The 26,378-nt window shown below is 41.0% G+C and overlaps 2 protein-coding genes across 2 annotated transcripts; both read right to left on the bottom strand.

Annotated features, from left to right (window-relative positions):
* Positions 1 to 197: 197 nt before the first annotated feature.
* Positions 198 to 12,926, bottom strand: LOC148895317 (calreticulin-like). The gene is made up of 9 exons (XM_089000150.1): positions 12,762 to 12,926; positions 10,888 to 10,989; positions 9,633 to 9,836; positions 8,673 to 8,767; positions 7,669 to 7,878; positions 2,866 to 2,979; positions 2,650 to 2,793; positions 2,019 to 2,111; positions 198 to 1,186 (listed from the first exon to the last, which is right to left on the bottom strand). Exons 1-9 carry the CDS (start codon positions 12,853 to 12,855, stop codon positions 1,022 to 1,024), a joined length of 1,221 nt encoding a protein of 406 aa, XP_088856276.1. The 5' UTR covers positions 12,856 to 12,926; the 3' UTR covers positions 198 to 1,021.
* Positions 12,927 to 14,024: 1,098 nt separating this feature from the next.
* Positions 14,025 to 20,890, bottom strand: serpinb1 (serpin peptidase inhibitor, clade B (ovalbumin), member 1). Its single transcript, XM_089001417.1, has 7 exons — positions 20,736 to 20,890; positions 18,710 to 18,898; positions 18,501 to 18,638; positions 18,298 to 18,415; positions 18,064 to 18,206; positions 17,182 to 17,349; positions 14,025 to 14,467 (listed from the first exon to the last, which is right to left on the bottom strand). Exons 2-7 carry the CDS (start codon positions 18,875 to 18,877, stop codon positions 14,060 to 14,062), a joined length of 1,143 nt encoding a protein of 380 aa, XP_088857543.1. The 5' UTR covers positions 18,878 to 18,898; positions 20,736 to 20,890; the 3' UTR covers positions 14,025 to 14,059.
* Positions 20,891 to 26,378: the final 5,488 nt, after the last annotated feature.

Raw genomic sequence — 26,378 nt, 5'->3', positions numbered from 1 at the left:
AGAAACAAGACTACCGAGCGAAAACTAGTGATACATCGACAGCACTGCCCCTGGTGGTCCGGAGGGACGTTACATCAATTGGAGAAGTGGTGGCGATCGTGTGGTTGATTTCCAACACTTTTTCCGGAAGAAATGTGTTCAACCACATTTAGTAATTGTGCGAATACGATTTTTAACTGCACACCCAGTACAGTAGGTAGCGATGGTGCCTTCATATTTATTTATTTTGTTTTGTTCCAAGTAAAGTTTCAAATATTTCTTACAAGAAAAATATGAAACGTCCTGGCCCGACATGTTTGACCCTCAAACACATTTAACCCACAGAGGAATAAGAGGAAAATTACCGATCCATGCGCACCAAATCCAGCAGACATTTAAACAGCTTCTTCCCCCAAGCCATTAACTCTTTGAACTCTTTCAGCAGTAGCCAAAATGGAACTGTATAGTGCCACTTAGCAGTTTTTTTGACAACGATACTAGTGCAGCGTGTTCTACCGGAAACAAATTCCTTGTGTGTTCTACATACTTGGCAATAAAGATGATTCTGATTCTGATTCTGATTCTGAAAATACAGAAATGAATCTGTGGCATTTAAGTAGGGAATCAAGACAAAGTAAGAATAAATAACAAGATTTTTAAGTTTGGTTTTGTTTTTGCTGATGGAGATCCATTTTTCCTTGGGATAAAACTGCTTGCTATAATTTATGGGACTTCGGTCATGTTGAGGTCATTAAATAAGTTACAAATAATATTAGATTAGATTCGCCGTTATTCGTCTCACAGTGGAGAAATTTACATTTCACAGCAGCAAAGTGATGAAAAGAAGAAAAGACAAGAATAAAGAGAAAAAATGTATAGGAGCTTCTGTAAAGGGAGCGACTCTCACGGTGCCATCTTGAAATCAAAACAACAAAATAAAAAAACATTGTGACACAACACAACAACAAGCTAATAATGTTTTCATTGATTTTGTCCATCTGGTGTTTCCGTACTTATGATGAAAACGTGGCTTCCATGTTGACTACAGCTCAATGTTTTTGATTTCCTGCATTTTCTTGCCATCATCTCCCTTCTCATCATCATCATCATCATCCCCAAAGTCAAAGTTGTTCTTCCTGTTGTTGTCCTCATCCCACTTCTTCCTCTCCAACTCGTCTTGCTCTTCCTTCATCTTCTTCTCAGCTGCCTGGTGAGCACAAAAGGAAACAAAACGATAAGAAACTTCACAAAAGTCAAGGCAAAAAAAAAAGACCAAGTATGCTCGCTTCATCAAAGTAGAAGTCAAGTCAAACATTTTCTTGACAGGATGTTGCTTGAAGCCCCGCCAGTCTAAATGTTGACTGAAAATGACTTCATTGTTGTAATAAGTTCATCCTGTCTACTTGATATATAATTTAAAACAGCCTTCGTATAGTTCTGCCTTCGTCACTCTGACGAAGGCGCAAGTATACGCCGAAACATGTCAGGTAATTAAACACCTAAAAAACACTGTCTGTAAGAAAATAATCTGTTTTAAATTAGAAAATGACTTCAAATTGCAAATTGTGGCCGCCCCCCAAAAAATGAAAAAAATGATCGGGAGACTCCCAATGTCGCTGACTTGTCGCTACGAGAGTGAAGCCACCGGCGGCCATCTTATGTTGCCAATCGATAAGTGCAGCTTGACCAGAGGTGTCAAAGTGAAGGCCTGGGGGCCAAATTTGGCCCACCGCCTCATTCGGCCCGTGAAAGCAAATCACACTTGTGAAGTCCAACGCTCATCTATCAAGCTAGCTAGCTCGCTAGCTAGCTAGTACTCTTTCTATTCAGCTAGCTGGTTAATCCCCCAAGACAAAATACATTGTTTTCGGACCACAGAGAGGCAAAAAAATCTTGTATTATATGGCCTACAATGAAATGAAGGAAAACAACATCAGGTAAAAATTTGCATCGACAGGAAGTCCCAATTCACGACACTGAGATTATCTTCTCTAAATGAGGTTCAAATGCGCTTCGGTGACCCCGACGTGTTCAGTCACCTGCATGAGTCCCCAAGTCTGCCGTGCAAACTCTTCGGCTTCCCGGACATCATCGGTGATAAGGAAGTTGTCGAATATGGTTCCGGATCTCATCTGTAGGGGGCGACACATATTTTCAGGACGATATCAGCGTTTACTCATTCACTGCCAGATGTGCAAATATGTGTCCACTCCTGTGCCAGGGTTTTTGTCATTGTCACTCGAATTCCAGAACCCAGAGAATATTGACTTTTAGGACACCATAAACATTCAATAGAGCGTTAGAAACCTTAGACTCTCTTCTTTCATCAGAAAAAAAGAGTTAATTCCTAAATAATATGGGTTTTGAGTTATATGAGCTTGAAATGGGGGCACATGTACAAAATAAAATGCAATACATACATATTGATTGATATAGCGCAGTTGAAGCTGTAACAAAGCGCTAACATGAAAAAAGGGAAATTCTGTGCCTTTGTGGAAGGGAAAATAAATGCCAGAGGTCTGTCCAGCGTTTTATCGGCACCCAAACAAGAAAAAAACCAAAACGTGAACAAATTCGGGAATGGCGCTCTATGTCCTATTTTCAATTCCCGAATAAATGTGTGAATGGCAGTGAAAGAGTTAAGAACGTTGGTTGGCGGTCACAGCTCACCTGCCACAATTCCAATCCCAACACGCCGACGTTGTGAAATTTGTACATCTCCGCATCATGAACATATTCCGGGTTGGGGATTTCAGGGTGGACCCACAAGCCTTTGTATTTGGGATTGTCTATCTGCCTTGGCTTCCAGTCCCCCTGCGAACAACAAACAACCAAGTGAGGCGGTGACGGACGCCTGTCAATATGTGCGTCACGCGACGGACGCACCTTGTAATTGGGATTGGTAATGGTCCGGGGTGACCACACGCCGTCGATGTCCTCTCGCCAGTCGCTGGGTTTACGGTGTCTGGGGTCCGGGATGTTTTCCGGCTGGTCCCAATCCTGGTGAAACAGTTTGTCATTCATCAAGTTTGAAGTGGGAAAGTGTCACAAAGCCTTTTTACGCCATCTTGTACGACACAGGTGTCAAAGTCAAGGCCCGCGGGCCAAATCCGGCCCGCCACATCATTTTTTTCGGCCCGCGAAAGCAAATCAAACTTGTTAAATTCCATGATGATTGCTAAAATCTGAGCCAAAATTTCATATTTTTGGATGTCATCCACAATAAAAGTCATTATTCTTGACTTCAGATTTGAAAACAAATTATTCATTAATTTGCTGTGTGCTCTATATGTAATATTTGAAGGGATTTAAACATTCTAATGGGTTCCCCAAATTCATAACGGCCCTCGAGAGGAAACCATAACTACAATGTGGCCCGCGTCAAAAAATGACTTTGACACCCCTGTTGTACTGGATCATTTTTCGTGTGTCGCTAGTACTGATGCGGGAAAAACAGGACAAGGACCATTTTTTTCATGTCAGATTCTGTCCCAAATGTTTGTTTTTGTTTTCAAATTTGAAGTAAAAAAACAATGTCTGTTATTGTTGTTGAATTCGGACAATTTGAAATTTTGGTTGGGATTTTAGCAAGCATCATGGAATTTTAGAAAGTTTGATTTGCTTTCGCGGGCCGAATAAAATGATTCGGCGAGTCAGATTTGGCCGCCAGGCCTTGAATTGGACACTAGTGATGTAAGGGATTAGGCTGCTAGCTGAATAGAAAGAGAGCTAGTTAGCAAGCTAGCTAGCTAAATGATGTCACGGGCCAGATTTGGCCCCCGGCCTATAACTTTGACACCTGCAATTTATTTATTTATTTGTTTTTTTAACGTATTTATTTATGTATTTATTTGTTTATGTCAAGGGTGTCAAAGTGATTTTTTTTTTTGCCGTGGGCCACATTGTAATTATGATTTCAGGGTTAATAAATAACTAATTTTCATAGTTGTATTAAGTTCATCCTGTCTACTTGATATCTAATTTAAAACGAACGAAGGTGGAAGTAGACGCCGAAACATGTCAGGTATTTGAACACCGACAATACACTGTCTGTAAAATAAGAATCTGTTTCAAATTAGATAACTAATTTTCATATTTGAACTTAAAAATAATGACTGTTATTGTGGTTTACAAACGACAATTCGAATATTTTTTGGACTTTAGCAACCATTATGAAATTTCACATGTTTGATTTGCTTTTGCGGGCCGAATAAAATGATGTGGCGGGCCAGATTTGGCCCCCGGGCCTTGACTTGGACACCTGTGATTTATTTATTTATTTATTTATTTATTCATTTATTTATTTATTTATTTATCGATATATTTATGTATATATTTGATTATTGTTTACGTCACGGGTGTCAAAGAGATTTTTTTTTGCCGTGGGCCACATTGTAATTATGATTTCAGGGTTAATAAATAACTAGTTTTGGTATTTGAACTTAAAAATAACGACTGTTATTGTAATATTTGACATTTTTTTGGGACTTTAGCAAGCATCATGAAATTTCACGTTTTACTTGCTGTTGTGGCTGAATAAAATGATGTGGCAGGCCATATTTTGCCCCCAGGCCTTGACTTGGACACCTGTGATTTATGTACATTTATGTATTTATTTATGTATTTATTTATGTATTTATTTATTTATCGATATATTTATGTATTTGTTTCATTTTTTTAACATATTTATGTATTTATTTATTTGTTGCTGTATTTATTTATGTGATTGTTGACGTCAAGGGTGTCAAAGAGATTTTTTTGCCGTGGGCCACATTGTATTTATGATTTCAGGGTTAATAAATAACTAGTTTTCATATTTGAACTTAACAACAACTCATATTATCACATTATTATATTATCATATTGACAACTCATAATAGAGGCTTTGGAGAGAAAGTCAGAGAGGCCAGACTGAGATGGTTTGGACATGTCCAGAGGAGAGCCTTGAACTGCCAGGCAGGATACCGAGAGGAAGACCAAAGAGGAGGTTTATGGATGTGGTCAAAGAGGACATGAAGGTAGCTGGTGTGAGAGAAGAGGATGCACAAAACCGGGATAGGTGGAGGACATTGATTCACTGTGGCGACCCATGAAGTGAAAAGCCGAAAGGAAAAGAAGAAGTATTTGAACTTAAAAGTACTGACTGTTATTGTGGTTTACAAACGACAATTTGACATTTTTTGGGACTTTAGTAAGCATCATGAAATATCACGTGTTTGACTTGCTGTTGTGGCTGAATAAAATGATGTGGCAGGCCATATTTTGCCCCCAGGCCTTGACTTGTACACCTGTGATTTATGTATCTTTATTTATTTATGTATTTATTTATTTATTTATTTATCTATCGATCTATATATTTCACAATTATGATTTGCTTTCTTGGGCCGAATAAAATGATGTCATGGGCCAGATTTGGCCCACAGGCCTTGACTTGGACACCTGTGATTTATGTATCTTTATGTATTTATTTATGTATTTATTTATTTATCGATATATTTATGTATTTGTTTCATTTTTTTAACATATTTATGTATTTATTTATTTGTTGCTGTACTTATTTATTTGATTGTTCACGTCACGGCTACTTCTCGAAAACCTTCAAAGCACTAAAAATGTATTTCGAACAAGTGTGAATGATTACCATTTTGTGTTTGGGAGCCTTTTACTGAGCGAGTTGCTTGTTCTGTAGCCACAAAGGGACATATGTCTTCTTGTGCCGGTCCCAAGCCCGGATAAATACAGAGGGTTGTGTCAGGAAGGGCATCCGACATAAAAGCTTAGCCAAAACAAACATGCGGATCAAGCCTCTAAAGATGGAGGACACTGATTTGCTGTGGCGACCCCTTGAAGGGAAAAGCCGAAAGGAAAAGAAGAAGAGTATTTACGTCAACTGTGTCAAAGTGATTTTTTTGGCGTGGGCCACATTGTAATTATGATTTCAGGGTTAATGAATAACTAGTTTTCCTATTTGAACCTAAAAATGATGACGGTTATTGTGGTTTACACACGAGAATTTGAAATTTGGGTTGGGACGTTAGCAAGCATCATGAAATTTCACACATTTGATTTGCTTTGGCGGGCCGAATAAAATGATGTGGCAGGCCAGATTTGGCCCTCGGGCCTTGACTTGGACACATATGCTTTATTTATTTAGTTATTTTTGTTTATATTTTACATATGTATTTATTTATGTGATATTTTACGTCAAGGGTGTGGGTGTCAAAAGGATTTTTTTTTGCTGTGGGCCACATTGTAATTATGATTTCAGGGTTGCTGAATAACTAGCTGCTAGCTAGCTTTCTATCTATTTGTCTTACTATTCTATCCGAGTTACTTCCGGGTTGAGTGAACGCTGGCGCGTGTGGCTGCCACTGTTCACCCACAGAAAAACTAATGTGACTGTAATGCGACCTTGAGAGATTTGAAAGTCGCTTATAAATGAAATGTATTATTATTATTATTATTATTATTATTATTATTATTATTATCATTATTTCAGTGATAATGAATAGCTACTTTTCATATTTGAAGTTTACTTTTATTGTGGTTTACATACGACAATTTGAAATTAGGGTTGGGACGTTAGCAAGCATCATGAAATTTCACACGTTTGATTTTCTTTTGCGGGCCGAATAAAATGATGCGGCGGGCCAGATTTGCCCCCCGTTCCTTGACATGGACATCTGTGCTGTACACAGTTTTTGCATGCTCTGTTATTTATTTCAGTTCACGCTGTACATAATCTATTAGCTGTATGACTATCTAGCCCTCTATCTAGCTATCTATTAGCTGGCTAGCGAGCTAGCTTTCTATCTATTTGAGTTACTTCCTGGGTGAGTGAACGCTCGCGCATGTGGCTGCCGCTGCTCAGCCAGGGAAAATTGTGACTGTAAGGTAACCTTGAGAGTTTTGAAAGGCAATTATAAATGAAATATATTATGTGATATCACGAGAGGCTGGGTCCTGGAGGGGAAATACATTCCACTAAAATGGCTTCACCCAGAGAGAGTTTTTTGGCCCCATCTGGTGGAAGGCAGCAATCCAAACACCACACCTGTGGCTGATCGTTGCTTGATTGGCATGCATGGCTTTTAAGGCCAGAAAGCCTCTGAGTGTGTGGCTGGGGAGACAAGTGCCATTGTTGTGCGCTGTGGAGAAACACTGAGAAACTGATTGCTGCATGGAACTCGTCGCCAGTTGGGACCATAGGACGGAAGACTGGATTTGGACCCTTGCTAAAAACCTAGGAAGGACGTCAAGAGGGGTGAGGCCTAGAAATACATGGGAGAGAACCCCATCTTCAGTTTCACCTCAAAAGGGAATCGGAATCGGAAGGAACATGTCGCCCATTGCACTCCTTGTCCTGCCCCGCTGAGAGCTAGCCTCTCATGACATTAGAATTATTACTATAATACAACGCCTTTTTTTTGTGTTGTTGTAAGTAACCAAGCAGGAAACAAGGTTGTTCTTCCTGAAACGAGAAGCAGTTGGACTTGTTTTTCTTGCCGCACAGCTGTCACAGACGCACGTCGTCAAAAGGCGATGGGAACGTAAAGATTGAGATCGTTTGTAAAGCTCCAGGCCAAGCGGCTTCCAAATATATTTGGAGAGAAAAAAAATGTCAAAAAAACAAAGTTGCGCCATTGACGTTGCAGCACGTACGAAAGCAGCCGCAAACGCCACGCCCACCTCAGGTTTGGTGTCATCGGGGTCATCCATGGTGGGCCGGTCGTCCCAGTCGGCCGGCTGGCTGGCCAGGGGGTCTTTGATGGTCTTGGGGGGCAGCAGGTCCCAGTCTTCCTCCAGCGAGCCCGACGCCACCACACGGTTGTCGATCTTCACCTCATATGTTTGGTCCGGACGCAGCACCAGCGTGTACACGTGGCTCAGCTCGTCATCCTGACGGAGAGAATCGACATTCGGAACATGTCGGAGAAAAGGTTTTACTAAGGGGGGCCAAATCTGGCCCATGACATCATTTTATTCAGCCCAAGAAAGCAAATCAAAATTGTGAAATTTCACCATGCTTTCTAAAGTCCATAAACACATACAGTAAAGTCTCGTTATATCGATATTCTCGGGAGTCGGAAAAAATATCGATATAACCGGACTATCGATATATCCTGCGGCATGTAAATTTTCTCCTTGCGTTCATAGAAATAGTATCGTAATAAGCAGTACTATCGATATAACCGATATCGATATAACAAGATTTTACTGTATGTGTAAAAAACAAAAATAAATAAATCAATCACAGGTGTCCAAGTCAAAGTCAGCGGGCCAAATCTGGCCCGTGACATCATTGTATTCAGCCCAAGATAGCAAAACGAACTTGTGAAATTCCACCATGCTTGCAAAAGTCCATAAATACATAAATATGTAAAAAAATAAGTAAAAATAAATAGATTTAAAAAAATCACTGGTGTCCAAGTCAAGGCCCTCGGGCCAAATTTGGCCTGCCACATAATTTTATTCGGCCCGTGAAAGTAGATCAAACTCGTGAAATCCCATGCTCATCTATCAAGCTATCTAGCACGTGAGCTAGCGAGCAAGCAAGCTAGCAAGCTACAATACTGGCCCGCTGCAAAAAGATGACTCTGACACACTTGATTTAGAAAATGAACAAAGTAACCTTTTTGCTTTTCGATAAATTAACCAAAAATAAAAAAATGTAGCAGTCATTTTTTGCTGACCTTACACTCGATGTTTTTCTTGATGAGATGTCCTTGTCCCTTATAGTTGAGGATGACATGAACCTTCTTCATGGGCAAACCGCAGATGTCCGGACCTGCCAAATTTATTCCGAATTTAAGTGTGACGTGGAGCGCCATGACGATAAAGTGCTGGTCAGACCTCTAGCGGTGTTTTTTTTTTCTTTTCCACCAGGGGGCAGCATTTGTCTATTGTCCATGTTAGCGCTTTGTTAGAGCTAAGCTGCTGTTAAAGGGCTAGCTATCTGGCTGTCTACCTAGCTAGCTCTCTATTTGCTATCTATTAGCTGTCTAGCTAGCTGGCTGGCTATCTATTAGCTATCTAGCTAGCTATCTGGCTGTGTTCTATTAGCTATGTATTAGCTAGCTCAATCAATTTGAATCAATTTGAATTATTCCGGGTTGAGTGAACACTGGCATGTGTGGCTGCCGCTGCTCACCCACAGAAAAACTGATCCTGTGACTGAAAAGTGACCTTGAGAGTTTTGAAAGGCGCTTATAAATTCAATGTATTATTATTATTGTACACATCAATATGTACAGTATGGATTGTATTTTGTACATCTGCCCCCATTTCAAGCTCAGATAACTCCAGACCCATATAACTTAAGAATTAACTCTTTTTTTTCTAATGAAAGTAGATAGTGTAAGGTTTCTAACACTGTATTGAATGTTTATGTAGTCGTAAAACTTAATATTCTGTAGGTCCTGCAATTTGAGTGACAATGACAAAAACCCTGACAGGCACTGGAGTGGACACCTATTTACACATTGCTTGCCAGTGAATGAGTTATGGTTTGAAAACAGAATAAGATCTTTGAAATAGAGTTATAGTCAAGGTTTCAAAATAAAATTGCGATTTTAAACTTGGTTTTCCGAGCCAGTGTCAATCTTGAGACCATGGTTGTATTTTGAAGAGAGTGTTGAACTGTGTTTTCTCACCGAACATGATGGAGAAGGGCGAATGGGTGTTCATCTGGGCCTGGTCTAGTTGGGCGTCAAAAATTTTGACGTAACCTCCACCGCAGTCGATCCCCTGTTGGTGCTTGACGCTATACTGGATTACCAGGACTTTGCCCTCATTGCTGAACGGTTCCATGCGGGCCGAGAGGGCGTAGAAGCGGGCGTCCTGGCTGGTCTGCGCCCCTGAAAACGTTAAAACCGAGGGAAGATGACACAGCACGACATTCCGGCACACTTTGTCACAAGATATTTCAAAGCATTTTATTGCATTTGATCAAACCCTAGTGAGAACTGAATTGAATAAATGGTCAAGTATTAAACAGCCCATCCAACATTATTTAACACCGCAAGCCGATTCATGGTGCTGCTCCTTCTGTTGTCCCTGCTTTGGCCACCGAGGGGCACCATAATACAGTCAAGCAATACAATATAAATAAAGAAGTAACATCCGACCTACGACCGGATTCTGTTCCGACCAAACGGTCGTAAGTCAAAATAGTCGTAAGTCAAAATCCATTCAAAATGTTGAAAAGAGACTCTCAAACTCCCTCCTCTGGTGCCATCACACGGTTGATTGCTGTGCGAGAATGAGATGCTGGCTGGCCAAAATTTTCATACACGTTGCGGGATTCTAGCGCGTTGCGGTGTCAGGTGTAGAATTTAATTTTTAAAAATAGGGTCTGGGGGTCGTGGTCGTAAGTAGGGGTGGTTGTAAGTCGAGCTGGTCGTAAGTCGGTTGTTACCTGTACAGTCAAGCCTTGGTTTTCAAACGTCTCGGTCCTTCACCTATTCGGTTTTCGACCAAAAGTATGGGTTTTTTTATGCCTCGTTTAACAAGCGAAAATTGCTTCTCGAAAGAACTGAGCGCACCTGAATGCACCACTCCCCTCTGCTTCCTGATACGTCACTTCCTCGTGTCGCGTGTCATTGTGACCGCATTATCTGCATGTAGCGTTTCATTGTGAGCAGGCATCATTGTATTGTTACGATTAAAAAAAAACAGATATTGATTATAACCGTCAATATGTCAGTTTTCGAACAATTCCGTTTTCAAACAGGTTTCTGGAACGGATTATGGTTGAAAAACCCAGGTTTCATTGTAACTGGAAACATGCTTTCGAGCGGTGATTTTTCATAGAGGATAAAGAATATATGCTGATTAATTGAGTGGGATTTTTATTTTTTGGGGTTTAAAACTGTTTTTTTTTGGGGGGGGGGGGGGTTGCTGACTTACCTTTATCAAGTTCAGCATCACCATAGAACTTTCCAGCACTCAACTTCCATTGGCCGTAATCATCCTTGTGCTTAGATTCCACCCACCTGCTCCTCCAACCATCTGACACATGAAAATGCAAAACAAACATTTGACATTTTCAAAATAAACTTTTCAAATTTTTTTAGGAAATGAATGAAATAGGTCTGGTCTGTCAATTTTTTTTTATTTGACATGAACACATTTTATTACTATTTTTACCCCTTTTGGTAAGTTTAGTTTTTATTCCATGTTATTGAAATACAATAAATATTGATTAAGTTTTATTGTGAAGGTGCTTTGCTTTACACATGAGAAAATAATGTAGTACTACTTTATATGAAAAAAACTCATTATTAACAGGTGTTTTATTTTTTATGTATTGTTTTAACGCTCCAACTCAAAGCTGACGTGATCCCTTGAAAGCGCCTCGTTTTCAGCCGTGCACACATCACAGAGAAAAAGCCAAAAAAGCAAGAAGGATTGTCTTTTCAATAGCATGGCCGCTTTATAGTGCCTCGTTGTCAGCCTTGAGTGCACGCGTATGCTCATAATAAGAATAAGAATAAGAATAAGAATAAGAATAAGAATAGACTATTTACAAGTGCCTTTCAAAACTCTCAAGGTCACTTTACAGTCACAGGACAAGTTTTTCTGTGGATGAGCAGTGGCAGCCACACACCTGCGTTCACTCAACCCGGAAGTAACTCAAATAGATGGTAAGCTAGCTTGCTAGCTAATAGATAGCAAATAGCTAGCTAGCCAGCTAGATAGCAAATAGAGAGCTAGCTAGCAAGCTAGATAGCCAGCTAGGTAGCAAATAGAGCGCTAGCTAGCTACATAGATAGCTGGCCAGCTATATAGCAAATAGAGAGCTTATGTTTATATAATTATATTATTAATTATATACTGCGTTTGAACCCATTTGATACTCTGTTATGATTTTTTAATGAATTTATTGGTGTTCATATGAGCGTACATGGGTTAATGTGGGGTAAAAAAATAATACAACACTAACAGTAGAATTTGATTGACAGCTCACGACGCGGTTTCAATTTAGCGAGGGAATAACATCATTTATCAGCACTTTGATGCCTCGTTTGATATACTTAGCCAACACGAATTTGTATTCCTTAAACGGAGTTCCGTCTAAATTGACAGTTTGCTGGAGTCATTTGTCTCGCCAGTGGGAGTTGCCGAACCAGCTCGTGATGCGGAGGCAGGCAAGCATCGTCACGCCATTTGCGAGTTGAGCCGGAAAGGTGGCATTTATTCCAAGTCGTGACAATTCTCCCCACTTTGGAAAAACTGTCCACGGTGTGCACCCCCAAATAAAAAAAAGTTTCCGTTAGACGAGATGAGCGTTTGATTCAAACATATCATATTTGATGTGTTTGAATCAGAACAGAGCCTTTTGTGAACGTGTGTCGTGGCAAAATATGAATGACTCTACCATACTTTTTGTTTTTGGTGCTTTATTCTGCCAAAATATAGACTTCAATATTATGATCAAATATATACTTTTAAGTGTCTTAATACAGTATTTTTAAAAACGTTTCCAGAACCTATTTTAATCTTGAGCAGTGATTTCAGTGGCAAAATATGAAAGCTCAGCTTTCTTGACTGATTATCTGGGTTTTATCGTGTTTGATGAACTACATTACTGTATTTACGTTGTTGTGTACGCATACTGACGCCAAACATCGACGTTCATAGCAAGAGGTAATGTTTTTGTGGCCAAATTCATTGAATGGAATATTTTTATTTTGGTAAAGAAAGACAGAAAAATACTAAAAAAGTGACTTTGTCTGCCAAATAGCAATTAAAATGTCAAGTTGAGCCCGTCCATACTACACCTCCATCGAGAAACTGCTCCTTGAAGAAGACGGTGGCGTGGCCGCTGCAGGCGAGCGAGGCGACGAGCGCGAGGAAGGCGGTCGGCAGGGGCATCACTAGGTCGGCTAAACTGAGTTGGGGCTGAAGACGCCCCGCCGCGGCCACCGTCAGCTAATACCTGCACACCGCCACCAGGAAGTGACAAGGAAGCCAAACACCTGTGGCCCGCGCTCATTGGTTGATATTTCGAGAACGCTGGGCCAATCAGAGGAGAGAAACGACGGTGCTTTTTCGGAAGGTTTCGGTAAATATCGGCAAAGCGGACTTTATACTTCCGCATTCAAGTCTTTACGTTTCAAAACGCTACACCACACGACGAATTCGTTATCGTTTTTCATAAAAGTTGTTACTAATCCTTGTCACGAATTCAAAATATGAACATTTTTCTTTTGACCATGCTCACCAATATGAAAATCTTCATTCACAAACCTGATTTACAAATATTATTTCAGTTATAAAATAATGTATTCGTAAACGTTGACATATTTTTTATTAAAACGATCACGTCTTACCTTTTTTTGCGTATCAATGCATGAATGAATCAATGAATCAATGAATTAATCAACCATTCTTTACTTAAAACCTCGAGATTACCAGAAAACCAGATACTGTCTATCAAACAACACGCTGAATGTACGGGTTGTGCCTAAAATATAGTTTTCCTGATTATTCGCGGAAGATTCTTCGAGAAACAATTCGTTTTTAAAACAAATGCGGTTTATATCCGAAACGTCACGTTGGACTTGATAAGTGTGATCATCACCCAAAACAGAGCCGTGATCGTATAGAGGTTAGTACTCTGCGTTGTGGCCGCAGCAACCCCGGTTCGAGTCCGGGTCACGGCACATACCTTTTATTTGTATTACCACGATTTCGTCTTTGTTTAAAACATCTCACTCGGAATTCATTTCAGTCTTGAGCAACGGCTACAGTTGACGAGCTTTGGCTTTCTTTCTGACAGGTATTCTTGGCTCACAGGTGGCCTCTTGTGTCAAATGGCAGCCATCTTATGTTGCCAAAGTCACTATTCAGTTGGGCTTTGGGTGAAAATGTGAAATATTTTGTAAATTGTTCGATTCCAGATCCAATTTAGATAACTTCAAACTTAAAATTAAAATGTATTGTAGTGTGTTATCCTATATTTGAATGTGTTGCCAAAACAACTGGCTGACTCCATACTCCAGAGCATGCATGTTACAAAATGCAGTCAAAATAAAAACAGCCTTCATTGCATTCCTTTATTTGATTTTTTTTTTCCCTACTGAGGAGAAGAGAACCTTCCAAGGAAAAGAATAGAATTGGATTTATTGTGCCGGATATAGAAGAGGAACGGGTGGTCTGCCGTGAAGTGTTCCTCCCTCAGCATGCAAAAAGCTACGATGCCAGCGGTGGCCGCCGCGGCCTCGGTACCTTCCTCGTTGACCTCCACAAAGGCTTTGTGGGCCACCGTGGACAGAGAAAGTCCTCCCTCGCCGTTCATTCCGGAAAGATCGGCTTTGGCGGCGCAAAACACATCAGTCATGCCCAGTTTAGCGAGAGGCTCGTTCAGCTCGTACTCCTCTTCCAGTTTGAATTTTGGCAGATGAACAAGAATTTCGGAATGGACGTCCATGTTGTCTCTGCTGGTCCACTCTTCGAGCTTAGCGTGTGTCAGCTCCTCCTCCAGCTACGAGAAATTCAGACATCGGTTACGACGTCTCCGAACAAGTTGTGTCCATAATTTGTAAAATGGCTTCAAATGACTTCTACTGAGCGTATTTTATAAAGATTCCACCACATATGGCTATATTTTACGTTTTAAGACTCGCGCTGAATATTCAGGATGTCTTGTCTTTGAGTTGGTGACGAGTCCGTACGTGACGTCACTAAAGGACCACCCTAGACCGTAAAAAAGACGCATTGTAGCGGTCCTTCCATCACGTCAATGTATTTTGCTGTACTTGTTTGGTCTGGGGACCTCGTGTTGCACCCAAAAGTCGCCAGAAGGCCAGAAGAGGGCATCCAAGCGCTATATAAGGAATTTATCAGCCTGTGTAAACGGAGATGGCCATTTTGTGCCTCTTTTTTTGGTGTTGCCTCAAAATGGCACAAATAAATTCTTTAATCGATTGCAAACATGTATGCTTTCCTCTTCAGAACTATTTGAATCATATTCAGAACTGGATGTGTAACAAGAAAGCATATTCTCCGAATCTGAAGCCATTGTTTTGATTCACTAGCAATGCAAGACGTCTTGGCGTGACGTCACAAACTGGGGGCCTGACTTTCTGAAAATACCCAATTCGCAATTTTTTTTGCAGATTTTGGACACTTTAAGTCATTTTTATTGGTGTTTTGCATTTGACTAAAAATATCATACTGCATGTTTTGGGTATTTTAGATGCTATAACACGTTTTTCTGGTGTCAGTTAAAAAACAAAAACGTGACGTCGGTTGTCCTTTAAAGGACAACTGACACCTCAATAATTTGTAAAATCACCTCAAATGACTTCTACTGAGCGTATTTTACAAAGATTCCACGGCACATAGCCATATTTTACGTTTTAAGACTCGCGCTGAATATTCAGGAAGTCTTGTTTTCGAGTTGATGACGATGCCTGACATGATGTCACGTCTGGAACGCCCCTGACCGAGAAAGCGACACACAATGCATTTTGGGTACTTTGTTTGGTCTGAAAACTTCCTGTTGATGGCGAAATTAGAAGGAAAACACGTAGATAACGCAATGGTGAATTGTTGTGTGTTGCACCAAGACTACTATTTGATTCGAGTTGACACAAATACCCAGCTGACAAATCAGCCCATTTCCAATGGAGCTTGGGCGCCATCTTGTGCATTTTCTGGGTGCTACATTGCTGTCGTTGACGGCTCGAATTGATACGCATGTACTTCTTTAATTGATTGCAAACATTTATGCGTTCCTCTTCAGAACTATTTGAATCATATTCAGATGGATGAGTGGATGACAGGATGAGTAACAAAGCATCGTCTCTGAATCTGAAGCCATTGTTTTGAGTCTAGAGCAAGGCAAAGACGTTCTGGCGTGAAGTCACGAACAAAGGGGCGGGACCTTCTGAAACTCACAAATTCCGGGGTCATTTTGAAGTAGTTTTGGGACACTAACTGATTTTTATTGGTGTTTTGCATTTCACTAAAAATATCAGCCTGCGTGTTTTGGGTATTTTAGATGCTATAAAACGTTTTTCTGATGTCAGTTAGAAAACTAAAAATGTTGTCGGTTGTCCTTTAAGCGCCAAATATAGTTGCAGGATTGCACCCATTTGGCAAATATGGATTGGATTGTATTGGATTTGCCTTTATTAGTCTCACAGTGGAGAAATTTACATTTCACAACAACAAAGTGATGAAAGGAATGAAAGTAGAATAACAAAATACATGAGCTGCTGGAAAGGTAGCCACTCTTGCGGCGCCGTCTTGAAGTCAAAAGAACAAAAAAAACTAAATAACAAATGGGTTACCGCCTGACTGATTTGATCTCCCACTGAAAGCTAAGGACGCCCACCACCTCTCCACTATTAAAACTGTTATTAAGCCCCTAAGTGGAACGGCCGCGGCTTGGAATTGAAGCGGATTTACGTGGAACAGTAGATGTGAGAAAATCTCTTTTCATCAATGGATGCTACAGCTCCATGTTTGCTTTCAAAATTTAGCTTGTCGCAGACAAATCTGGTTTTATCCTTTCCGCTTTCATCTAGAACTGTGTTTTACAACAAAGATGGTGCAGAAAAGTGCTGAAGATTGAATGACTGTGTCTTTGGGTTGTCATATTTTTGTTATTTTGTTTTTTTGTTGTTGTTTTGACTTCAAGATGGTGCCGCGAAAGTGGCCTGCCTTTACAGCAGCTCCTGTATTTTGTTTTGCTACTTCTTCTTTTCCTTCCCTCTCATTTTCATCACTTTGCTGCTGTGAAATGTCAATTTCTCTAGTGTGAGGCTAATAAAGGCTAATCTAATCTAATCTAAAGTAATCCCATGTAATGTAATGTAATGTAACCTAATCTAATTGTGCTTCACTCTTGAACTGACTTGGCTTCATAGACACAATCCAAGTGGCGATGGAGCAGTTTTCTTCCTTCTCCTGTGGACTGATCATGGACCCCAAAGAACACTATCGCGGTAGCTACCATTCGGTCTCTATGTGAAACGAGATCAATTGGATGGAATTTGCCAATCGATCAAGTACAGTAAAGTCTCGTTATATCGATATTCTCGGGAGTCGGAAAAAGTATCGATATAACCGGACTATCGATATATCCGATCCTGCGGCATGTAAATTTTCTCCTTGCGTTCATAGAAATAGTATCTTAATAAGCAGTACTATCGATATAAACGATATCGCTATAACAAGACTTTACTGTACCTTCAGCAGTGGGTCCGTGCCATCACTCATCTCCTCCGGAAGCAGGATGAGCATGCTGAGTTCATCATCCAGGTATGGAAGTTCCAGGATTTGCAGACCCAGCTCGGGGATGTAGTTGTAAGGCAGTTTCTTCATCAGATACATCATATTCACTGACTTGCTTACATTCTGACAAAAACGTCAAAGACAAGAGAACTTCAGAATCAGAATCATCTGTATTGGCCAAGTACAGTATGTATGTATATGTATACATGTATACATGTATACATGTGTACGTGCATATGTATATATGTGTATATGTGTATCTGTGTATAAGCGTATATATGTATATATGTATACATGAAGTAGAATACACAAGGAATTGGTCTCCGGTAGAACATGCTGCACTAGTATCTGGTATCTAGTATTTAGTATCTAGTAACTAGTATCTAGTAAAAATGACACGACAAATTAAGTATGGAAGGATATCCCTTCATCTAAGTGGCACCTCTCAGTAATAACTGAAGAGAGTAGGTGGAAAAGGTGGTGGGCAGGGTGCGGAGGGTCCAGTGGGATTTTACCGTGCCCTTGTTTCGATTCTTGCAGTGTGCAAGTGTTCGAGAGTGAGTAAAGCGATGTCAATGATTTGTTTCCGCCGTCCTAACCGGCCATTGAAGGTGTATTTTCTCCGTTTTCGTGGCGGCCCCGAATCAACGCGTGATAGAAAAATTGATTTTGTGACTTCTGTGATGTTAAATTGCTTGTTAAGATGGACCAAGTCTCCCAGGTCACGGGTTTAAATGATGCCATTGACCGACATACAACGTTTTCATTTTCTCTTTCTTTGTGTTTAACGGTCTTAAATGTTCTCATTCGTTGGGCCTTGCGTCCTTTAATTTTCACCTGGTTGACTTTGAACGGCATCTCCTTGGTGTTTTCTGGATTAAAGCGGTGCTTCCAGTTGCCTTTGAAGTAGATGGCGTTGACCAGAGCCAAGCGTGTCATGGTACTGACCGTTCCGGGCTTCAGAAGATCTTGAATCTTACCTGAGAGCAAAGCACGCCAAAAAAAAACGAAGCGACGTCGGCAATTAGCGTTCAAAACTCGACGCCGTACGTCACGTTTCCGAAGTCTTACTCTCCGTCTGGTGCTCCACCCAGTTGTTAATCTCCACCCTGGATTCTTCTGCAGCCCCGATGAAATCCACCGTCTTCAGATCGGCTTTGTAGTACTTCTGCGTAGCGTCGAGGAATTCCTGCGGACAAAACAACGGCTCGCAAGTTGAGTGTGAAAATTCGACACAAGCGACGATCGGCGTCGTTTGACGCCCGAGAACTCACAGACAGGAAGTGGGAAGTAGTTTCTCCATAAAGGCGATTGGCCAGTTTGAGGATGTACGAGGCGGAGGGTGAATTGATGTCTGCGTTGAGAGTTTGGAAGTCTGCGTGGACGCTTTCACCGGAGTTGAATGACAGAGCCTAGGGAAGGATTTAAAAAAAATGTTTTGAAGCTTGTCTGCTATTTACACAAATCAAAAAATATTGTTGACCTTTGCCATCTGTGTCGCGGTGTCTCCTTTAGCCCCGAGGTAGACCATCGCTAACGCCGAGCTGATGCTCAATGGCGACACAAAGATGTTCCCGGTCGGGTTCGCTTGGCTCAAAGTCCGAAGCAGCTCCAGAGCAAACGTTGTGTTTGAGATGCTGAGAGCAGCCATTGTTGAGGCGAAAATCTTTTCCTGCAACGAGACCAAAAGTTGACGCCATATGTCCGTCTGGATTCATTTTGTACAAAATGAGATTTTCTGATGTTGATGCTTCAATTAAACTTAACTAATTGACTGGCAGATGATATGCAAAAATGTGTCCAGTGCAGTGCAAAGATTTTTGTCATTGTCACTGGAATTGGAGGACCCACAGAATATTGAGTTTTAGGACTACATAAACATTCAATGCAGCGTAAGAAACCTTAGACTCTCTTATTTCATCAGAAAAAAAGAGTTAATTACTAGATTATGTGGGTCTGGAGTTATCTGAGCTTGAAATGGGGGCGGATGTACAAAATGCAATACATCGATATGGATTTATGTAGCGCTTTAACAACAGCTGAAGTTGGACATTAAAGAACAACCGACGTCTCCGGACAAGTTGTGCCCATAATTTGTAAAATGGCTTCAAATGACTTATACTGAGCGTATTTTACAAAGATTCCACCGCATCTCGCTATATTTTACGTTTTAAGACTCACTCTGAATATTCAGGAAGTCTTGTTTTTGAGTTGGTGACGAGTCCGTACGTGACGTCATGAAAGAACCGCCCCCTGACCGAAAAAAGACACATTGTAGCAGTCCTTCCATCACGTCAATGTATTTTGCTGTACATGTTTGGTCTAAGAACCGTGTTGCACCCAAAAGCCGCCAGAAGAGGGAATCCAAGCTCCATATAATGAATTTATCAGCCTGTGGAAGCAGAGGTGGCCACTGGAGGTCGCCATTTTGTTCCTCTTTTTTTTTGCCGTGAGATTTTCCCCCAATGTTGCCTCAAAATGGCACATTAAATTCTTTAATCGATTGCAAACATGTATGCTTTCCTCTTAAGAACTATTTGAATCATATTCATAACTGGATGTGTAACAAGAAAGCATATTCTCCGAATCTGAACCCATTGTTTTGATTCACAAGCAATGCAAGACGTCTTGGCGTGACGTCACGAACTGGGGGCGGGACTTTCTGAAAATGCCCAATTCGCAGCTCAATTTTTTGCAGATTTTGGACACTTTAAGTCATTTTTATTGGGGTTTTGAATTTGACTAAAAATATCATACTGCGTGTTTTGGGTATTTTAGATGCTATAAAACGTTTTTCTGATGTCAGTTAAAAAACAAAAAAGTGACGCCGGTTGTCCTTTAAGTCATTGACTGCCATTCCCGAATTTATTCGGGAATTAAAAAGCATGAGGTGGAGCGCCATTCCGATAAAGCATTGATCAGGCCTCTCGCAATGTTTTTTCCCTTCTACAAGGCGCCAGCATTTGCCTTTTTTCCATGTTAGCGCTTTGTTACAGCTTCATCCCGCTATATACATCAATATGTATGGATTGTATCAATTTGTATTTTGTAAAGCTTCCCCCATTTCAAGCTCATATAACTCCAGACCCATATAACTTAGGAATTAACTCTTTTTTCTGATGAAAGAAGAGAATATAAGGTTTCTAACGCTGTATTGAATGTTTATGTCGTCCTAAGACTCAATATTCTGTGGGTCTTGGAATTCGAGTGACAATGACAAAAACCCTGGCACTGGAATGGACACATTTTTGCACATCATCTGCCAGTGAATGAGTTAAGATTGAAAGAGTGATGGGCATATCCAACAGGTGTCACAATCAACAATTCAACAACTTTTTAAACGCTACGCCGTCGCCTCTACAGCGATTGCATAATTTTCTTTCAACGTGACATTCAAGCACATAATTTTCCCGACAAAATACCATCAATTTCTGTCATGACTTTTTAATTCGACTCGTCACATTACCCCTTCGTCCAATTTTGACCCACCGCTGCCGCTTTGTTCGTACCTGGCGAAAAAGAAATACCCCGTAAAGGTGTGATCAAAGCTCCCAAACGGCTCCGGCCGGCGCGTCCGTAGGTGTGCCGGTGAACGACGCAGTCAAAGTACGTTTGGACTGCAACATGCGGGGTGGGACGCGTGACTGGGCGATAAATCACAGGGAACAACGATAAGCCACACAAAGAGGAACAAAGAGGAACCGTCAACGGGGAGGCGCCATACATGCCGCTCGGTGCACAGAAGGATCGTTTTGTTTTGTCAGCCCGCCGACACCGACGCTATGCTCCAAAGAGACAATCCATAGCCGTCAAATGTTGAAAATACACAAATAATAATACGAAAAATAAGAAGCCTTTACAGCAACTCCGATATTTTGTTCTGCTACTTCACTGGTGTCCAAGTCTAGGCCCGGGGGCCAAATCTGGCCCTCCACATCATTTTATTCGGCCCGAGAAAGCAAGTCAAACGTGAAATTCCATGAGGCTAGCTAAAATCCGAATCAAAATGTCAAATTATCGTATGTAAGCCACAAAAACAGTCATTATTTTTAATTTCAGATTTTATTTTTATCCTCACCCTGGAAATAACATTTTGAATCTGTAAATGCAATTACATTTATCCATGACAATATTTTGCAGATAAATTGTGTTATTTTTTTAACCATAAATCTCAGGTGAATTTAGTCAGCCCACAAAAGCTAATCAAAATTGTGACATTCCATGCTCAGCTATAGTGCTAGCTAGGTAACTAGCAATTTAGCTCGCTAATGAGCGAGCTAGCTGCTTGCTAGCTAGTTCTCTTTCAATTCAGCAAGCAGACTAATCCCTTACATCGCTGGTGTCCAAGTCAAGGCCCGGGGGCCAAATCTGGTCCACCACATCATTTTATTTTGCTCGCGAAAGCAAATCAAGCATGTCAAGTTCCATGATGCTTCCTAAAAGCTGAACCAAAATTTCAAACTGTCCCATTAAAACCATAAAAATTGACTTCAAATTTAAAAACTAATTATTCATTAATTTTCTGCACGCTCTTTCAACGCTTAGCTGCAATTATTTGTGAATTTCTCCACCGTGAGATGAATAAAGGTTAATCTATTCTGACCTAATCTAATTGAATTTAATGTAATCTAATCTAATCCAATTTAATCCATGAAGACACAGGTGACAAAATTACTACTACTTGTAATTAGCGATACTAATTCGAAAGGTAAAGAAGTTAGCCAAAGAGTTTGAAATGTTCTGTCCAAACTCCCCAAAATATATAAAAATAATAACATACTGTAACTATAAAAAAGAATTCCGGAATATGAACACTCAGTTCAGTAAAGTAATCTACTTGACTGGAGTACAATATTTGTAATAATAAGGTATATTTTTATGATAGTACCTATGCTTGTCTGTGACTGTAAAGTGCCCTTGAGAGCTTTGAAAGGCGCTTGAAATGGAATGCATTATTATTATTATTATTATTATTATTATTATTATTATTATTATATTTTGTGTAGTTTTAAGGCTTATTTAGTAGAAAATTATGTTTTATAGGGACTTGGGAACGGATTATTCTCATTTTAATGGTTTCCTATGGGAAATTAATTTTTGCAATACACACTTTTCACCTTACACACACTTTCTGGGAACCAACTATGTTCGTAAACCAAGGTATTACTGTATTTACTTCCCACCAATGGATTTCTAGACACTATTTAACGATAATTCCGCGTACCCAAATAATCCCACAAAATTGAATTATTGAGATAAAATATGAAACGTGTTGCCTTGGGGTTCATAGGCAGCCAGTTTTTGCCAAACCGACAGTCTGATCTTTGCAACCGTGACACGTTTTTTCCGTGTGATTTAGAGCTCACATTCCAGTTTGTCTCACTCATCACACCAGGCAGGTTTCGCGTATCGCCTTGGCAACCGCGATACACAGCTCAAATCGATGGTCACCTTTGGACCTCAGACGCCTGTGACGCAACCGGAATCATGTAACCTGGCTCGCAGGTTTAATGGCGGAGGTTTTCCTTGAAGAAGTACCACACCCAAGACCCTCCTAGAAAGATCGCGAATTATCTGTCTCGCACGCCTCATTTTTGTAAACATTAACATGTTTTCCACCTCCGAGGACAAAATACTGGTTTATACTGATAAATCTTCAGGTCCAATCTCGTTCACGTCATTTTCCCAGTGGAGCTCACAAAGTGGAGAAACGAGTTATTGCTTTTTTTTCTGTGGACGTCGGTGTATAACACGTGTGTCAAAGTAAAGGACTGGGAAGCAAATGCAACTAGCTAGAGATCGAGCTAGCTAGCGAGTGAGCAAGCTAGCTAGTAAGCGAGTGAGCAAGCGAGCGAGATCGCTATAGATGGAACTAGTGAGCGAGCGAGCTAGCTCGCTCTCTTTCTATTCAGATATCTGGCTAATCCCTTACATCACAGGTGTCCAAGTCAAGGCCCGGGGGCCAAATCTGGTCCGTCACATCATTTTATTTGGCCCGCGAAAGCAAATCCAACTTGTGAAAATACATGCTCATCTATCGATCTCCAGCTAGCGAGCTAGCTAGAGATCAAGCTAGCTAACGAGTGAGCAAGCTAGCTAGCGAGTGCACTAGCTAGAGATCAAACTAGCAAGTGAGCGAACTAGCTAGCTCTCTTTCTATTCAGATATCTGGCTAATCCCTTACATCACAGGTGTCCAAGTCAAGGCCCGGGGGCCAAATCTGGCCCGTCACATCATTTTATTTGGCCCGTGAAAGCAAATCCAACTTGTGAAATTCCATGCTCATCTATCGATCTCTAGCTAGCAGGCTAGCTAGAGATAAAGCTAGCTAGCTAGTGAGCAAGCTAGCTAGCGAGTGAGATAGCTGTAGATGGAACTAGCTAGCGAGCAATCTAGCTAGCTCTCTTTCTATTCAGATATCTGGTTCATCCCTTACATTACAGGTGTCAAAGTCAAGGCTCGGGGGCCAAATCTGGCCCATCACATCATTTTATTCAGTCCGTGAAAGCAAATCCAACATGTGAAATTCCATGTTTCATCTATCGATCTCTCGCTAGCTCAAGCTACCTAACGAGTCAACAGTCATTATTTTTTACTTCAAATTAAATAAAACTAGTTTTTCATCAATTTGTTGTGCGTTCTGGATGTAATATGTGGCTAGGATGAAACATTCTAATGGCTTCCCAGAATTCATAACGGCCCCCGAGAGGAAACTGGAACTACAATGTGGTCTTGCAGCATAAAAAATACTTTGACACCCTTGATATAAACAAACAAATAAGTAACTAACTCACTACATACTAAATAAATACATAAATAAATAAAACTTCTGGGTTGAGTGAACGCTGGCACGTGTGGCTTCCGCTGCTCACCCGCAGAAAAAATATCCTGTGACTGTAAAGTCTCCTTGAGAGTTTTGAAAGGCGCTCAGAAATGAAATGTATTATTATTATTATAAATATATAAATACATAAGTACATACTGTAAATACATAAATACATAAAAATAAACAAATAAATACATAAAAAATAAATAGACAGATAATTAATAAATACAATATGAAAAAAAACAAATACACAAATAAATAAAAAATAGATAGATCAGTGTATAAGGTGGTCAAAAATGACAGGGCCAATTTCCAGCAGTTTTGTCCAACAGTCTGTCATCTCAGCAACGATTCTGGGATGTTGCACGTACCCCGTGAGACTTGATGGTCCCCGTCTCCTTGAGGTGACCAGTCGAGCCGCTGTTGCTGACCAAAACCCCCTTTCGCGCACTCATCGAAAGGGGTGTGAGGCTGCCCTGGTGCTGACGGCTCCTAAGCAGGCACTTAGTTGACTTGTGCGTCAAACCTATTCTGGGTGTCCGATAACAGGTCCCGCTTTTGCTCTCCCGGACTTGACTTGGTTCCCAAGGCAAATATAATACTCGCTGGCCGGTACGTTGTGTCTAGGGAGGGCGGCATTTAGTACGCTGGCAACACATAGACCGGCAACATGGCCGCCGGACCTCGCACTGCACCAGTTCAGATGAGGATACAAAATGTACGGCGACCAAACGCCATCTATTTGGAGAACGATCCCGTATGGCTTTTTGCCGTGGGTCACATTGTCGTTATGGTTTCCTCTCGACGGCTGTTCTGAATTTGAACTCAATAATAATGACTGCTATTGTGATTTACATACGACAATTTGAAATTGTGGTTCGGATTTTAACAAGCATCATAAAATGTCACAAGTTTGATTAGCTCTCGCGGGCCAAATAAACTGATGTGGTGGGCCAGATTTGGGCCGCCGTGCCTTGACTTTGACACCTGTGATGTAATGGATTAGCCAGCTAGCTGAATAGGAAGAGAGCTATCCAGCTATCTACCTAGCTATCTATCTATTAGCAACGTCCTTGAGAGTTTTGAAAGGCACTTATAAATTACATGTATTATTATTATAGCTTGCTCAATAGCTAGCTCGATCGCTAGCTAGCGATGAAGCTAGCGAACTAGCCATCAAGCTAGCGAGCTAGCAATCAAGTTAGCGATCTAGCGATTGATTCACTGGAAAAGGTGGTGGGCAGGGTGCGGAGGATCCAGTAGGATTTTCCGCGCTCGTCTTGATTCTTGCAGTGTGCAAGTCATCGAGAGTGGGTAGGAGGGCGGTAATTCCCTTGCGCTTCCAATGATGTACTTACTTTTAACTCGTTGAATATATGTTTTCTGATGTGATCATGAAGTCTTTGCTCACCTAGAATACAACAGCAGCGTACTTTTGTGTTTGGAATGTTCAGAGGGAGGCTCCCTTATCAACTTTTCTCCCCCCTCCTTCAATGAGGGCGAGATAACAATGCGCCATGTTGGCACTAGCAGCTCAAGAGTACCGGAGGCATGGCTGTGTAAGCTTGAAACTCACTTTTCATTTTTGAATTAACTTTGACTTTGTCAACCAGGACATGCCCCTCCCAAGAGTTCCCTCCTCTGAGAAACAGTGGCTGACCGTATGCCATCTGTTTCCCCCCCAGGGAGACCAAATTACAAAACAAACACGAAGCTTTATCCCCTTAAAGCCTGAACACAGAGGTGAGACAGCCGAGACACGTGATGGGTACACGGGGAAACATTTTTGGCTCAATAAGGCGCTGTTGTGGAAAATGAACGCGGGGGGTGTCGGTAGGGGGGGGGGGGGGGATAACCGGGGGAGCGCGATGAGGACATTGTTCCACAACAACGATCGCGAGCAGCGTAAAGCCAAAGTTGATGACTTGTCCTTCACGTTTCTGTGACACGATTAAATAGAACAGCAACCCGTATCTTCTGAAAATAGACCACGACTATAGAAACGGTGACAGAAACATAGCGGGAGACGTCACTTATTGGACAAGCTATATTTGCGATGGAGGAAATTATGTATATTTTTAATGTGATTTGATGTCAAACACCGCCAATAACACTTGTGCATTGTTTTCATTGATCAACGAAACCATATATATCAGGCTAATTGTTGTGGGTCGTGGCTGGAAGTTGACGCGCAATTGTTTGTGTATGTGAAAAATCAAGCCCACAACTTACCACAAACTGAGCATCTTTTGCAAGCGGGGGCGTCTCCTTTCGTTATCACGTGACCAGAGTGAACTACGTCAGGTTTAGAGTGTTTCGTTTTTTT

The sequence above is a fragment of the Hippocampus bargibanti genome, linkage group LG07, assembly GCF_051943395.1.
Source record: "Hippocampus bargibanti isolate YZ-2025 linkage group LG07, ASM5194339v1, whole genome shotgun sequence".
In the NCBI taxonomy this organism is placed as follows: domain Eukaryota; kingdom Metazoa; phylum Chordata; class Actinopteri; order Syngnathiformes; family Syngnathidae; genus Hippocampus; species Hippocampus bargibanti.
Note: the sequence above shows the minus strand (reverse complement) of the source record. Positions and strands in the feature narration are given on the sequence as shown.

What these genes read in the sequence shown, in the direction of transcription:
- LOC148895317 (XM_089000150.1), bottom strand. Translation starts at nt 12,855, where the DNA reads ATGCCCCTGCCGACCGCCTTCCTCGCGCTCGTCGCCTCGCTCGCCTGC. An exon ending in GGAGCAGTTTCTCGATGGAG is followed by an intron (nt 10,990 to 12,761) that starts GTGTAGTATGGA and finishes TTCATGTGTCAG; the next exon opens with ATGGTTGGAGGAGCAGGTGG. An exon ending in TTACCAATCCCAATTACAAG is followed by an intron (nt 2,794 to 2,865) that starts GTGCGTCCGTCG and finishes TGTTGTTCGCAG; the next exon opens with GGGGACTGGAAGCCAAGGCA.
- serpinb1 (XM_089001417.1), bottom strand. Translation starts at nt 18,877, where the DNA reads ATGGCTGCTCTCAGCATCTCAAACACAACGTTTGCTCTGGAGCTGCTT. An exon ending in GGTGGAGCACCAGACGGAGA is followed by an intron (nt 18,207 to 18,297) that starts GTAAGACTTCGG and finishes CTTTGCTCTCAG; the next exon opens with GTAAGATTCAAGATCTTCTG. An exon ending in TGCCGTTCAAAGTCAACCAG is followed by an intron (nt 17,350 to 18,063) that starts GTGAAAATTAAA and finishes CGTTTTTGTCAG; the next exon opens with AATGTAAGCAAGTCAGTGAA.